Source organism: Prionailurus bengalensis, chromosome A1 (assembly GCF_016509475.1).
Source record: "Prionailurus bengalensis isolate Pbe53 chromosome A1, Fcat_Pben_1.1_paternal_pri, whole genome shotgun sequence".
In the NCBI taxonomy this organism is placed as follows: Eukaryota; Metazoa; Chordata; class Mammalia; order Carnivora; family Felidae; genus Prionailurus; species Prionailurus bengalensis.
The window spans coordinates 192,034,462-192,049,272 of record NC_057343.1 but is presented as its reverse complement, the minus strand read 5'-3'; the positions used below and the strand labels follow the sequence as shown (position 1 = coordinate 192,049,272).

At 38.9% G+C, this 14,811-nt stretch overlaps 1 protein-coding gene across 3 annotated transcripts in view; it reads left to right on the top strand.

The window, feature by feature from the left end:
• SGCD (sarcoglycan delta) overlaps positions 1-14,811 on the top strand; it is a 564,070-nt gene that overhangs the window by 451,999 nt on the left and 97,260 nt on the right. For all 3 annotated transcript variants that reach the window (XM_043597493.1, XM_043597502.1, XM_043597487.1), the window contains one exon: positions 2,013-2,085. In XM_043597493.1, coding sequence (XP_043453428.1) covers positions 2,013-2,085 — 73 coding nt within the window. The remainder of the gene's footprint in view (positions 1-2,012; positions 2,086-14,811) is intronic.

Genomic DNA, 14,811 nt, shown 5'->3' with positions numbered 1-14,811 from the left:
TCTTATTCACTTATTGTGTTAGTCAGGATTCTTCAGAGAAACAGAGTCAATATGGATCTACCTATGGGAAGAAAGTCATTATAAGAAACTGGCTCAAGTCATTATAGAAGCTAAGGAGTCCCACAATCTGCTGTCTATAAGATGGAGACCCAGGAAAGTTCATGACATAATTCAGAATGAGTCCCAAGGCTCACTGATAACCAGTGCAGTCAATGGTGTAGATTCCAGTCTGGGTATTAAGGCCTGAGAACAAGGAGCACTGATGGCAGGAAAAGATTGATATCCCAATTCAAGCAGTTAGACAGGAAGAACCTAATTCTTCCTTACTCCGCCATTTTGTTCTAGTCGGGCCCTCAACAGGATTGGCTGATGCTCACCCACACTGGGGAGGGCACACTGCTCTGCTAAGTCCTTTGATTCTACTCTCATCTGGAAACACCCTCACACCCAGAGGTTGTGTTTAGCTCAGTATCTGATTACCTCATGATCCAAGTCAAGCTGACACATAAAATGAACCACCACATTTATAAAGAACATAATAAAGCTTAAATCACTAGGGCAAAATAGTGTATGCATAATAAAACAACATGCTTAGGAAATTTACATCAAAAAATGTTGTATATAATTGAGACTGTGGGTACATTTTGATATATTTGAAAGGTGGTGGGTTGGTGTCTTGAAAGGCAAAAGTGTCTATGGGCAGAAAAAGATCTTTAATGTCCCCACACTAAACGTCTCTTTGCCTACTGCAGCTGTTGGTAGGGTGGTTGCAGGCAATAAATGAGCTAGTACATATGATGTGTACATGATGGTATCTGGCTTGTAGTAGTCACTCAAAATGCTAGCTCAGATTAATAGTTATCATTTACCAGGATACTTTAGTGACCATCCATGATGTTAAAATTTGAGGCATTGTTTGCTGATTTTACTTGCAGTAGTCTTACTTGTTTTTACAGTTGCTACAAAAGTCAAGAAACCATTTCATTTTCCTAGACTTAGCTAAGATAAATCTGGATTTGTAATATCAGTGGTTACTGGAGGAATTCTAGACATCATAGCAATGCAAGAGGATTCTAGAAATTCACACATGCATACAAGGTATTATTCTGCCCCTTTTTGTGGCTTCAAAGAACTACACCAAAAAAATGTATAAAAATCAACACCTTTACTTCAAAGTGCAGGATACTGCCTAGCTAAGTTTAATTGAAAAACTAATATTCAGTGCAATTGTCTGTGATAAACTAAGGCGTAAATGAGTTGAAAAACACTTTGGGAGCAGACAAATCAGATAATCACCACCTCTATGGCTGGGAAGGTTCAGTTGGTGATAACAAGTTGTAAAGATAAAAGCTTGTAGAAAGGTCAAGAGCTAACTGTCTAGATTGGGTTGGGGATCAATGTTGAATAATACTCAAAGTGTGAAAGCACTGAACTTCAAATGATCTCTCACAGTGTTCTGTTTTGTTTAACTTTTCAAGATAATAGTGTAGAACTTTAGGGAAAAATGTTTTTGCTGGATTTTATTAGGTGAATGGTTTACAGTGTTATAGTGTTCTCCACCATCCACCCACTGCTGAGATGTTGTATGTGTTCTATGATTTGTGCCCCACACTGAAATAAGAGGGCTTCAGCTGCTGTTTTTCAAAACATTTCCAGTTGGGTAACTATTAATAGTTGATGAGAGACAAGAGTTAGACTGTGCCATTTCTAGGCTTTTTTTTTTTTTTTTTTTAATGTTAACATTGTATTTGCCTCATGGCCTCACTCTGATCTCAGCAAGAACACTTTCAAAAGCAGCTCCTTGTTTTTTCACAGGCTGTTTGCATGATTTGATTCAGTGCCCCCCCCCCCCCCGCCCTCACTAAAGGTAGGAAGCTAAAGCCAATGGCAAAATGTGTGCTTTGGGTTGTGTGAAGGATTCACTACATTTAGCTCCACTCATTGTGCTGATCGTGTCCCCAGGTGACATGCAAAGTCTCCAACCTCTGTTTGCTTTTTTCTTTTGTTTACAGGAGCGGAGGGCACAGTGTTCCCTAAATCTATAGAGACACCTAATGTCAGGGCAGACCCCTTCAAGGAACTAAGGTAAATTTCTGACTATGCTTTGCATTGATTAGTGGCTGTTTCCTTTGTCTGAGCAACTGGCTGATGATCCATTTTGACTATAAGGAATGTAATAGCGTCACAACATGAATATACAAACTGGGAGAGATTAGAAAGGACAAGAAGATAAGCTACAGCCAAGGGAAAATTTTCTCTGAGAACTTAAGAAGATTGAGGGTTTGGAGGAAGAGGTTGCCAGCCTTGTAATTAGGAGATGCAGGATTCATTCATTTGCGCTGCCTGTTTCCTGCTGTATTTTGTGGGACCAAAAAACCTAACCAGTTACAGCACTAGTCAGTAATTGGTGCTGATCAGCCCAAAGAAAAGTGGTATCTGAAAGAAACTGGACTCTAATACGATACAGATTTTTGTTTGTATGTAATAATCTCTCCATTACTTGGAGTGTTATGGTACTAGAACTACTTTCTGTGGATATTCCTTGTACTGGTGTTAATCTTCAAATATCTATAATTGTGCTGCCTTGAGCAGAAAAAGACTCTGAGATCCTGTATATTTACCACCAACAACTAAGGAAACAAAAAAGAACAATATATATACCTATAGATAAACAGACAAACAGAGATAGATATAACCTAAAAACCATTACAGCCACCAAAGGACCATCCCTGGCTCCAAAAAGGAACCCATAAAAAGTGGTATGTTGACACAAATATAACTATAATTTTTACCATATACTTATGATATAGGCAGGCTGGGACCCAGAGGGGTCTCCCGCAGGACCAGTAAGAGGGTCCTGTGCTTCATGCAAGAAGAAATCAAATATAATCTGGAGAAAGTGAAAGCAGAATTTATTGAATAGCATGAGTGACAGACAGAAAATAGCAGATGGAGTGTCTGGGAGACTCAGAAAGGAAAGGAGAATGAGCTTCAGCATCGCTTGGGATTAGGGTTTTATACAGGAAAGGGGTCTGAGGTATGCGTTTCTCCAGGAATCCAGGGTAGGGTCTGATCAACTGCAAGTGTCGGGTGACCAATAGCTGTTATTCCATAAATCACTGAAGGTAGGGGGTGTTGATGCCAGTGTAGGCCGTGGTTTGTTGGAAGATAATGTCCTGGAACATGTTTGGGTTTTGGCTCTTCTTAGATGTTATCAGATGTTTGGGACCTAGAACAAAATTCAGATTAACTTTCTTGCTTCCCCTTGGAAGTGGGAACATAGCTCCTTTGGCTTATTCAGAAATGGGGTCTAGTAGAAAAACAGCAGAGATGGAGCCTTTCTAAAATGGAGTCTCTTCTGCTTCCCTACCTCATTTACAGCCATGAAGAATTCAGGGAATGCTGGATTTCTTCCTTTCTTGTAGTTCTTCTAGCATAAATCATCATAAATAATATTGAATATTTAATAGTAGACATCAAACATAAGCAAATGTGTTTGTATCACACAAGCCATATCTACTTTTTCAAGATGCAGCCCCGAGATCTATGTCTTGCTAAAACGGCAACAGCCATGTTGGCGTTTGGATTTCCCTGAACAGAAACACATTCTCAGTAAGTGGAGAATATATCTCCTCATTACAAAATGCCTAGCATTCTTGCAAAGCTTGTAAGGCTTTATGACTATAGGGAAATAAATTGGGCCAAAGGAAGAGGATAGTTGGTGAAGAAAGAGAACATTTTCTTCTCCAAATCCCATATACCATGAGCTGTATTTTTAACATTATATGCTACATTGCAAGGTTTTATTTTTTCCTTGAATAGTTGCTTCCATCTCAGGGCTTCTTCCTGCCAGAAGTTACCTGACCGTCAGCTAGATCCTTTGTTTCATCTTAGGTACTAAAGCTGGAATCTTTTCAGCAAATCCACCCAAGGAAACCTGTATTTCAGGACTCTGAGAGCAAGCTCATTCTCTGAGAGTGCAGCGAATCCTCGTGTCTGTGATATAAGAGCTCTTTTTTGAGACAAGCTAATGTGTGACCTGTTTCCCTTTCTTTTCACAGACCTCTTGAGGAACAGGGTTATTTTTTAACACAACTGGTCAGTAATTAGTGCTGATCAGTCCAAAGAAAGGTGCTGTCTAGAAGAAGTTGACCTCTAAATATGATCCAGTAATTCCTCCCCTCCCCCATGGAACAAGTGCTCCATTACCTGGAAGGCATGGAAAATATGAGAGTCAAAAATTTAGGCTAACTTTGCTTTAAATAGAAAAATAAGGGTGCCTGAGTGGCTCAGTCAGTTAAGCATCCGACTTCAGCTCAGGTCATGATCCCACAGCTCCTCAGTTCGAACCCCGCGTTGGGCTCTGTGCTGGCGGCTCAGAGACTGGAGCCTGCTTCAGATTCTGTGTCTCCCTCTCTCTCTGCCCCTTCCCACTCATACTCTGTCTCTCTCTGTGTCTCAAAAATAAATAAATGCAAAAATAATTTTTTAATAGAAAAATAAATCTTACATGGTTAAAAACAAACCCAGCCCACATCAAATAAAAAGACAAATTATCCAAGCATCAGCCCACTTTAGAGATCCATATTCTGAAAACTTTAGAGCACAGTAATTGCTCATATAAGGTTGTAGACTATGGTCCTCTGTTGACACCAATGGAAAACCCTGGGACCTTGCCTTAAAAAAATTAAATCTCCAAAATTTACAAGTGAATCTCCTGAGTCAAAGTGCAACAAAATAAGGACTTCTGCTCATTGCTACCTTTCCATTGTTTATTTTAAAGTTGTAAGCATATCCTATAGAAATAAGAAATAAAATTTTCTTGCAGGACACATAAAAAGACTTTCATACGTCATTCTACAACTGGAATGTAGAATGTTCGCCCCTATTCAAATTGTGTTGATGGTTGATAGCCTGAATGGAGTCAGGCCTAGAATGTGATAATTAGCTCCTTCATCCTTATGATTTTTTTTTTTTATTTTAATGGCACTTTGTAGGAGAATCTCTGACCAATTGAAAGATAATGAAATGTAGCTGATATGTTAGCCCAGACCAGTGCTTCTGTGGATGTTTCACCTTTGTCATCTAATGGTACCACACTTTACTCTGTGCTATTGAACGGTATTGACCTTGGATATTGAGTAAATAGGTAATGAACTTGGTGACTAAGTCTTCTGGCCTCTGGCTTTACACTTGGATCAGTTTTACTGATCCAGTGCATTTGTGCTGGGATGTCTTATCATCTTAGGAAAGTAGAATAACCTAAGGAAGATCCCTGGATTTGTGCCAGCAGACAGCACTGAGCGAGCTGTTCAGGTGAAGCAGAATTGGTCCACTCCTCAGGAGCAACACAACTGAGGGGAAGAATATCGAGCTGGGGGACAGATACCTACAGCAAACACACTATATAGCCTTGAGCTAATCCTGGAGCACTGATATCTATAAAAAGCCAGGTCTCTTCAGGCTCCAAACAGCTAATCCCCTTATATTATTTTACTTTTTATTATAAAGTAATTTTAGATTAACAGAATAGTTGCAGGGGACCTTCGTGGCTCAATGGTTAAGCATTGGACTCTTGATTTTGGCTCAGGTCATGATCTTGTGGTTTGTAGATGGAGTCCCAAGTCAGATTCATTCATTCATATTCTCTCTCTCTCTCTCTCTCTCTTTCTCTCTTTCTCTCTCTTTCTTTCTTTCTTTCTTTCTTTCTCTCTCTCTCTCCTTCTCTCTCTCCTTCTCTCTCACTCTCTCTCTCACTCTCTCTCTGCCTAAATAAATAAATAAACAAGTAAATAAACCTTTGCAAAAAAAAAAAAAAGAAAAGAAGAGTTGCAATATTCCTGCAGATTATCCCTCTATACCCTTTACCTGGTATTTCTGATGTTAACATCTTACATATCCATGGTATATTTATCAAAACTAAAAAATTAACATTGTAGCCCCATAAAATATCTTATTTTATGTAAGATTTGCTTAAAAACGTGCAATCACCTGAATGCATTACAGATCCAAAAAATATGTAAAGAAGAGTTTAACAGAAAAACTATTTGTTGATATGTGAATTAATGCATCTTTAAAACTCCCACTGCAGTTGTTAGAATGTTTTTAATGAGAGTTGTTTTTTTTTTTTATTTTAACTTGTTTTATTTTTTATTTTTTAAAATTTACATCCAAATGAGTTAGCATATAGTGCAACAATGATTTCAGGAGTAGATTCCTTAGTGCCCCTTACCCATTTAGCCCATCCCCCCTCCCACAACTCCTCCCATAATGCTCAGTTTGTTCTCCATATTTATGAGTCTCTTCTGTTTTGTCCCCCCCCCTTATTTTTATATTATTTTTGCTTCCCTTCCCTTATGTTCATCTGTTTTGCATCTTAAAGTCCTCATGTGAGTGAAGTCATGATATTTGTCTCTCTAATTTCACTTAGCATCATACCTTCCAGTTCCATCCACGTAGTTGCAAATGGCAAGATTTCATTCTTTTTGATTGCTGAGTAATACTCCATTGTATGTATATATACCACATCTTCTTTTTCCATTCATCCATCGATGGACATTTGGGCTCTTTCCATACTTTGGTTATTGTTGAGAGTGCTGCTATAAACATGGGGGTGCATGTGTCCCTTCGAAACAGCACACCTGTATCCTTTGGATAAATACCTAGTAGTACAATTGCTGGGTCATAGGGTAGTTCTATTTTTAGTTTCTTGAGGAACCTCCATACTGTTTTCCAGAGTGGCTGCACCAGCTTGCATTCCCACCAACAGTGCAAAAGAGATCCTCTTTCTCCGCATCCTCGCCAACATCTGTTGTTGCCTGAGTTGTTAATGTTAGTCATTCTGACAGGTGTAAGGTAGTATGTCATTGTGGTTTTGATTTGTATTTCCCTGATGATGAGTAGAGAGTTGTTTTTTTAAATAATGTTCTATACCCAGATTTTCTTTGCCTTACTTGTCAGTGGGAACTGAGTTAAAAAGACTACAGGTTATATTTCCATACACTAACTTCTGAACTGAACAAGCAAAACTTAAATATCCATCCGTGTCCTTCACTTACCCCAAATATCAAACGTGGGAAAATAGCATCTATTTTAGAGACCTTGTCTGTTGGGATAACTTGTTTCCTCCAACATCACTTTGGATTTTGAAGGTTTTTTTTTGTTTGTTCTTTTATTGTTGTTTGTTTGCTTGTTAATGAGAGGCAGATGTTAGGCCTCCAGCACATCTTCCTAGAAGATCTCAATCCTCAGCTCAAAAAGTAGTAGCTTCCTCTGCTAGAGTTTCGGTTGACTGCTTTCTTTTTCAGAGTTACTATCGTTACTGTATTCACAATGTTCACTTAAGATGTTTGTAAATAATCCAGAGTTGAGTTGAACAATCACAAAAGAGGGTTGCTTCTCTCCAGACAAATAATGAGGGTTAGCAAGGTCTGAGCCCAATATCCAAGTTGGGTGGTTTGTTGACTTTGCCCCTGAAGGACAATTCTGAAATAATGACATGTTGCTCTAGATTCAAGACTCTACTGAAAAAAATCTACCAGTCACTATGCCTGTCTCTTGAAATAAGAAAAACTAACTTGGAACAGAAACTGGATTTTAATAAATTCACGATCTGAAATTCATAATCTGACTATATTAAATGTTCACTTGTTCATTATTTTTTTTCCTGGTGTCTGTATATAAAGACAATTGGAAAGTTCCCTGATCTCAGGCTGTGCATGATCTGAGACAGGAAATAGGCCATTTAGTTTTGCATATGTATTTTCTGTAAGAACAGAAGCTACCTGTGAATGCCTACCTTGCTCTAAGGATTCTTTTCAACTATGAAGCTCTCTGTAAGATTCTGATCCTACAGGAACAGGAAATAGACTGTGAGATCTTATTTCCCACACATATGCCAAGGCAAATGTAAAACATAGGAGAAGGTTACCTAGACCACTAAACACATATAGCCAATTCTGTTCCTCTGGATATCACTAAAAGCTTGGAAGGGACCAAAAAACAGCAAGAAACCAAAAGATCTTTACAAAAGAATTTTTCATCAACTAATGTGTGGATGTGCTCTTACTCTACATACAGTTATGATAAGGGTGGTGACCTTATTTCCATTTCATCATAGGTCAGTCACTCTTGGCCAGTTTTTTTTTTTTTTTTTGGACACTTACTAGGAGACAAGGCATGTGCTAAATATTTGGAATAAAGAGATAAATGAGTACTCAAATAATTTATAGTTAAGGAGAATAAGATAGACATGCAACCCAAATATAAGGTAGTATGATAAGTGATGGACTAGATATATGAACAAAGTCAGAGGACACACAGAGAATGACACAGAGAATTCTACCTGAGAGGGTTAGGTATGGGATATTTTAGTCGCAAGATGAAAGAAAAAGCCAGTAAGTGGGCCTCAGAATTTAAAAAGCATGGTTCTCTAGGTCCACTTAATGTAAAGGCAAATAGGCCAATGTATTTCTGTAGCTCCCAAGAATATTACCGTGTCATTTCTAAAAATGAGGTGCTATAATTTCCTTATGACCATTGTGTTCTTTAATAAATTGTGAAGGCAATCTCAAATATGATCACAGAGGACTTTAAGGATTGTTACAAGTTTCAGAGTTTAGTACATAATTCAGAACTGTAAGAGTCATTACTATCAAACCCATTCTGCCTCTTCAAATAAACAAGGCATTTCTTTGCTACTGTGTTTTTTTTCCCCACAACATTACCAGAGTTTTAATAATAAAGCAGAAAGATGCATCTGTTACTCCCAATATGCACTTGAGTATTCTGTGGGATTTTTTTTAATGGATAGATACTAATCTAAACTCCTTTGGGAACGTTTGAGATTTAAAGTCTGTGTATATCATAGGAAAACAAGAATTAGAGACTTCCAAATTGACAAAAAATGAATTTATTTCTTTAATTTTATTTTAAAACGGCTGTAGCCAACTAAATGTTTATTTGACTGGCAGTGGTTTATAAATGTAAGCCACAGGAACAGTCTGTTAAAGCATCAGAGTTCTATTAATTAGAGACTTAGTAATACTTCTCCCTTCCCGTGTCCACCTCAAAAGTCAAAATAGCAAAAATACTGGATGGGTGGTCACATTTTTAATGACATGTGTAATATATATATTATATATATACATATATAATATATATATTATATATACATGGATATATATCATTTTATACACATATGACATTTTTACATATATGCATATATACATATACACATACATATGTATTTTATATATATATGCAGGTAGAGAGAGGAGGGAGAGGCTATATATTATGCTTCTTATAGCTATGGGTGCATGGTATATGGGGGAATACCATTGTAAGAGAAATCCTTAAATGTTCTCCTTTTTAAACATTTTGCAGACATGTTCTGTAATTTTGTTGATCTTCCCTCTCCTCTAACTTCCAATTCCATGTACTTAGACTAGGTTTTTCAGTTTTATTTTGCACATATGAAATTCACAATTGTCTGATCACAGATCATGAATACTGAAGTTATTCAAAGGAGAAATGAAAATGTACAATGGCCAGATAATGTCATAGATACTCACAAGCCTTACAAAACAGAAGGATCATGACACAGTGTTCATGTTTGTCAAGAGTCATGCTTTGAAGGTATTCTCCATTGTGTTTGAGTTTGGCCCCAAATCCTATCTTCTTTGTGAACTTGGACAAGTCTCCTAAGCTATCCTCACCCAGTGCCTAGAACATGGGAAAAGCTCAGTGAACATTAATTCAACAAATGTTAGCTACTGGGAGGAACAAGCAGCTCATTTTCATGGGGCTCCAGCCCTCAGACACGAGTCCCTAAAGTTTTAAATTTCATCAACCAGTAAAAAGTTTCTATGAAACCTGGGTGACTAATAATTCTTTTTCAATAAAGGACAAAACCAAAAAGCTTTTGTGTATCTACATCTACTGTTGACTAAGACATAGCCTTAGAATGAAAGCCCCATAAACTGCATGCATGTAATAATATTAACATATAATTGCGGAGGCTCCATTTTCTCATTTTGCCTAAGATGCTAGGGACTGTATCACAATTTTTCACCAACCTACAGTGCCCACCCAGAAAAAATGAACATCTGAAAGCCACAGGCAAGAGCTTAAAGAAGTCCACTTTAAGGTTGCAAACCTGTTTGAAAACCCAAAGTAATACATCTTGTCCATCTTTCAAGACCATATATGTCCCTTTTCTCCCTCCTTCCCTTCTTTCTGCATTCCAGAATCCTATCATTGCCCCCCCCTTTTTTTCATTAATACCAAAACAGAGTTTGGATTTATCTACCTATTTATTTTGTTCCCTTATCCCCAACCTTTTCTCTAGGTGCCCTTTTCACCATGGTTCTCTAAGTATATAGGAGAAACAAAGGGGTAAAGGTAAAGAGATCCTGCCATATTTGAGGTATTTCCATCTTTCCCTTTGCCATGTTTATCTAAGGCTTTTTTGTTTTACAAATACGATAGAGATTATATTTTAAAGCTACCAAACCTTTGTGATCTGCCGACATCTCCTCTGTACAGTATAATTCTACCATTGGAGGCCAAGGAAGGATAAATGGAAGATAACATCATGGGGGAAACAGAGTCTACAGCATAGAGGAATTCCCACTCAGGAAGAGGAAATGGAAAATCCATCTTTTCTGATCTCTGGTGAAGTGTAGTAAGAAGATAGGAAATGTAGGGAAAGCAAGTGGTAAAATATACTACAGCCTGTTGACCTTTGTTCTCTGATTCATGGAAAGGGGAAACCAATTAGATTTCAAGGAAAGTCAGAAGCAGAGGGTCATTGTGCATTTTCATTTGGGACTCTAGGAGGAAACCAGCTTATAAATCTGGTTGGTCTCACAACCCTCTGGATTGTCATGTGGCTAGAGAGGAAGAGGGGACTTGGGTCAGCACTCTCAAATCTCCTTCAGCTCCTGGGGGTTGGGAATGCCAGGGCAGGAAGGAATCGACGTGGTATCCTGTTGAGCCCGGCAATTGATGACGATGGAGCAGACTAGTGGGCTCCTGGGCAGCTTCCCTGCAGTGGGTCTGTGGGCTCCAAAGCAGACAGTCCGATTTGGTGGTACAGTGGAAAACCTACCCAGGCCTCAGGGCCTACAAACACCATTCAGACTTCACTCAGCGAGCATTAAATGAGCCCAGTGAGCAGTAACCAGAATTCACCCTGTGAGGACTTAAGTGTGGGCTGCTAGGCTGATGTCAATCAGGACAACATCTTATGGAATCTGAACTGTCTTTGTTCCTGTTACCACAAGGTCACATAAGCCCCATCCTCCCCATATCCATTATGATATAAAGTGGGAGAAGAAAATTGAAAGATTAATTATTTATCCTAATGGGAAACAATACTTTTTAATCACAGAGAAGATGCCACAAGAAGTGTAATTTTTTTCTAACAATCCATAAGCATAAATTTGAGAGAACAATTAAGTCAAGTAAGAACAACAAAGAAATGCCATTTGCTATCACTGATGAACACAATTTGTAAATTGGGCAGCCTGCAATACAAGGTATTGTGTCAGTCATAATATCTGAGCTGACCATCAGGCTTCAGAAGCCATGAGTCTTCCCCTGTGTTTCTTGTAGGGAACACCGGGTGTGATCAAAAGGAAAAAAAAAATGTTTTCAGAATCTATCACCAGGCACCTGCTATTAGTGATTTAGTTTCTCTGTAAGTCTTGAACTGGCATTGATTGACACTCATACTCCCCAAAACGCTCCTAGATTTATAATCTCTTAAACCAACAAAATACTGGAGGAAATGCCTTAATAACTAAAACATTTACGTGCATCTCTCAAAATGATTACTCAACTATCTCTGACAGCTAAAGCCATCAACCATGTGAAATGAGGCACCTTAGTACCTATGTGGTTGTCCCTTAATGGCTGGCCCATTTTCATCTGAATCCAAGAAAGGCAATGTGACACATGATTATCATTATCCAGGACAAGTGGCTTTTACTTAAGAATTAAAATTATATCTTTTAAATTAATTTTTAATGTAAGAGTTCAAAATGTGAAAAAATTACTCAGAAGATTAACTCATGATGGGGGGGGGGGTGCGGTTTGAAATGGCACTTTCGTCCATGTTGTCAAGGCAGGTATGAGATCCTAAATTAAGTGCTAACCTCTCAGCCTTTTAGAACAGAATGGGCATGAGTGTAGGTTTGACAAAATTCCTGAGTTGGGACTACCTTCTGCCTCAAAAGGAGCATTGTGACTTTATTGTTTTTATCTTGATTAAAATGTCAGCAGCTGCCATTTATTATGTAAAGTGTGTGGGGTAGATTGTTCTATTATTCTTGAAAAACACACAATTGCTTTGTGATTCTCCGGTTTTTTTCCCCCTCAGTAGGATGGCTCTGCTGGGTGCATAGACAGAAAATCTTGCTTAATTACACCCTTCATGATTTTGGCTCAAAGCCAGCCTTGTTTTATTCCAATTATAACCTTTTCAAAACAAAGAGTAATGGGAGTTGAAAGGAACAAGCTGACAACAGTTTTTTACCTGAAATAAATTGAGAACTAGAAGTGAATCATAAAAAGAAAAAAAAATCAGCCAATGGATGTCATTTTGTTTCTTACTCCAGAATTTTCCATGGATTGTTAGAATATAATATAAATGAGATCAAGACCATCCGATCTCAGAGAGAATTCTATAAACTCACTGGATTTCCTGGCCAGGGACTATGTGCCAACTTGGGTCAAATGTCAATCCCTTGTTTGCTATCCTTTGGTGGCTCCCACTGACTTGAAGATAAAATTTCAAAACCAGAGTACTCACAAGTAACCTTCAAGTAGTTGATCTGGCCTTGGGTGATGTCCTGGCTTCTCATCTCTGATCACCCTTACCCCCCTTCCAATCTTTTCTTTTCTTTTTTTTTTTTTTTTTTTTTTAACAATTTGTTGTCAAGTTAGCTAGCACACAGTGTGCTCTTGGCTTCGGGAGTAGATTCCCATGATTCATCATTTACATACAACATCCATTGCTCATCCCAACAAGTGCCCTCCTCAATGCCCACCACCCATTTTCCCCACTCCCCCCATCCCACCCCCATCAGCTTGTTCTCTGTATTTAAGAGTCTCTTATGGTTTGCCTCCCTCTGTGTGTAACTTATCTTTCCTTCCCTTCCCCTATGGTCTTCTGTTAAATTTCTCAAATTCCACATTTTGTTTCTCCCTCTGTTCTCCTCCTCTCCATTGCCTGTTCCTCCCACTGAACTTTTAATTCCTGAGCTCACATTTCAGTTTCTAAACATATTTTACTCTATAGCTGTTCCCTTCTGTAGCACCCTGTATTAATTTTGCAGGTGTATTATCGTCTCTTTATTCTTTGATGATATTAGTGATCATTTCAAATTTCTCCCGTTCTTACTTTTTAAAATTATGTTTCAGATCACTGGCTTTTTGATTGGGACTTTTTCAAACGGCTGGTGATTCTCAGATGTCTGTTTATGTTTTAGCATGAAGCACTAAGAATCTTTTGGGAAGTTTTGTGTGCATGAATGGAGCTTGTTGGATGTTGGGCTTCGAAGTAAGTAGCATGGTCAGGCTGGGATTTTTAGGTGGGTGACTCCAAATATGAGACTCTATATGCCTTTTTTCTCTTGGGCTGGTCAGTTTCCCCAGGTCACTGATTAGTGTCCTAATTCCTTGCTGGGAATGAAGCTGGTGTTCAGGTGGAGCCTACAAGGTGTCATTCTTCAACATGTAGATTTTCACTTAATTCCCTGTTTTCAGTATAGCACTGCCTTAGCTGTCCTTGTCTCACATAATTCAAGTTTTCCATAGTGAGAGTCCTAGTCCATTTGGACTGCTATAATAGAATATCATAGACTGGATAGCTTATAAACAACAAATATATTTTTTAGAGTTCTGGAGGCTGGGAAATCCAAGATCAAGGTGCTGACATGTTCCTGCTGAGGGCTTGCTTCCTGGTACATAGACAGCCATCTTCTTGCTGTGTGCTCATATGACACAAGTGGCTAGGGAGCTCTGGGGTCTCTAAGGGCACTAATCTCATTTGTGATGGCTTCCCCTAATCACCTCCCTAGAGCCCCACTTCCTGTAACCATCACATTGAGGATTAGTGTTTCACCATGTGAAATTGGCAGGAAGTGCGGTGGGGGGCACAAACATTTAGTCCATAATGGTAAAGGTGGCCTGGTCCCCTGGGTATGTACAGTGGAGAGACATCTAGTCTGAGAGTTTCCCATGGAGACCTCAACCAGCCTTCCTGAAAACAGTCCCACCAGACTGTCAGTCACAGTGATGCCGGCATGTTTCCATGCCTGCGCCTTGCAGGGATTATGCAGCCTGAATTTACTTTAGGCTAGGTCTTCCCCAAACCCACAGGCTCTTAGCTTTCAGTTTTCTGTCATCTGCTAGTGATGTCACCTCTGTTTGCTTTTCAACTTCCAAAACTGGATCAATACCTTTCTTCTACCCGCGCTGCTTCTCTTTTCATTTTGGGTGTGTGCCTTTTTTTTTGGGGGGGGGGGTCATTTTACAGTTATCTCCAGTCATTGCATTGGCATTTCAGAAGGAACAGAGGTAGACCTTTGTTGAGCTCAGTCAGAACTCCATGTGACTTCAGCACTTGTACCTTCTCTTTGTTTCCTCTGCTGTACCTTGGTGCCTTCCCTTAGAGCTTTGTTATTCCCTTGCCTTGAAACATTCTTCTGTACTCTCTGTCTACATAATCATGTTTCAACTCTCAGCTTAAATCGCACTTCCTAAGGAAACCCTTTGGGGCACACCCCTGGCTCATATGACCTGCCT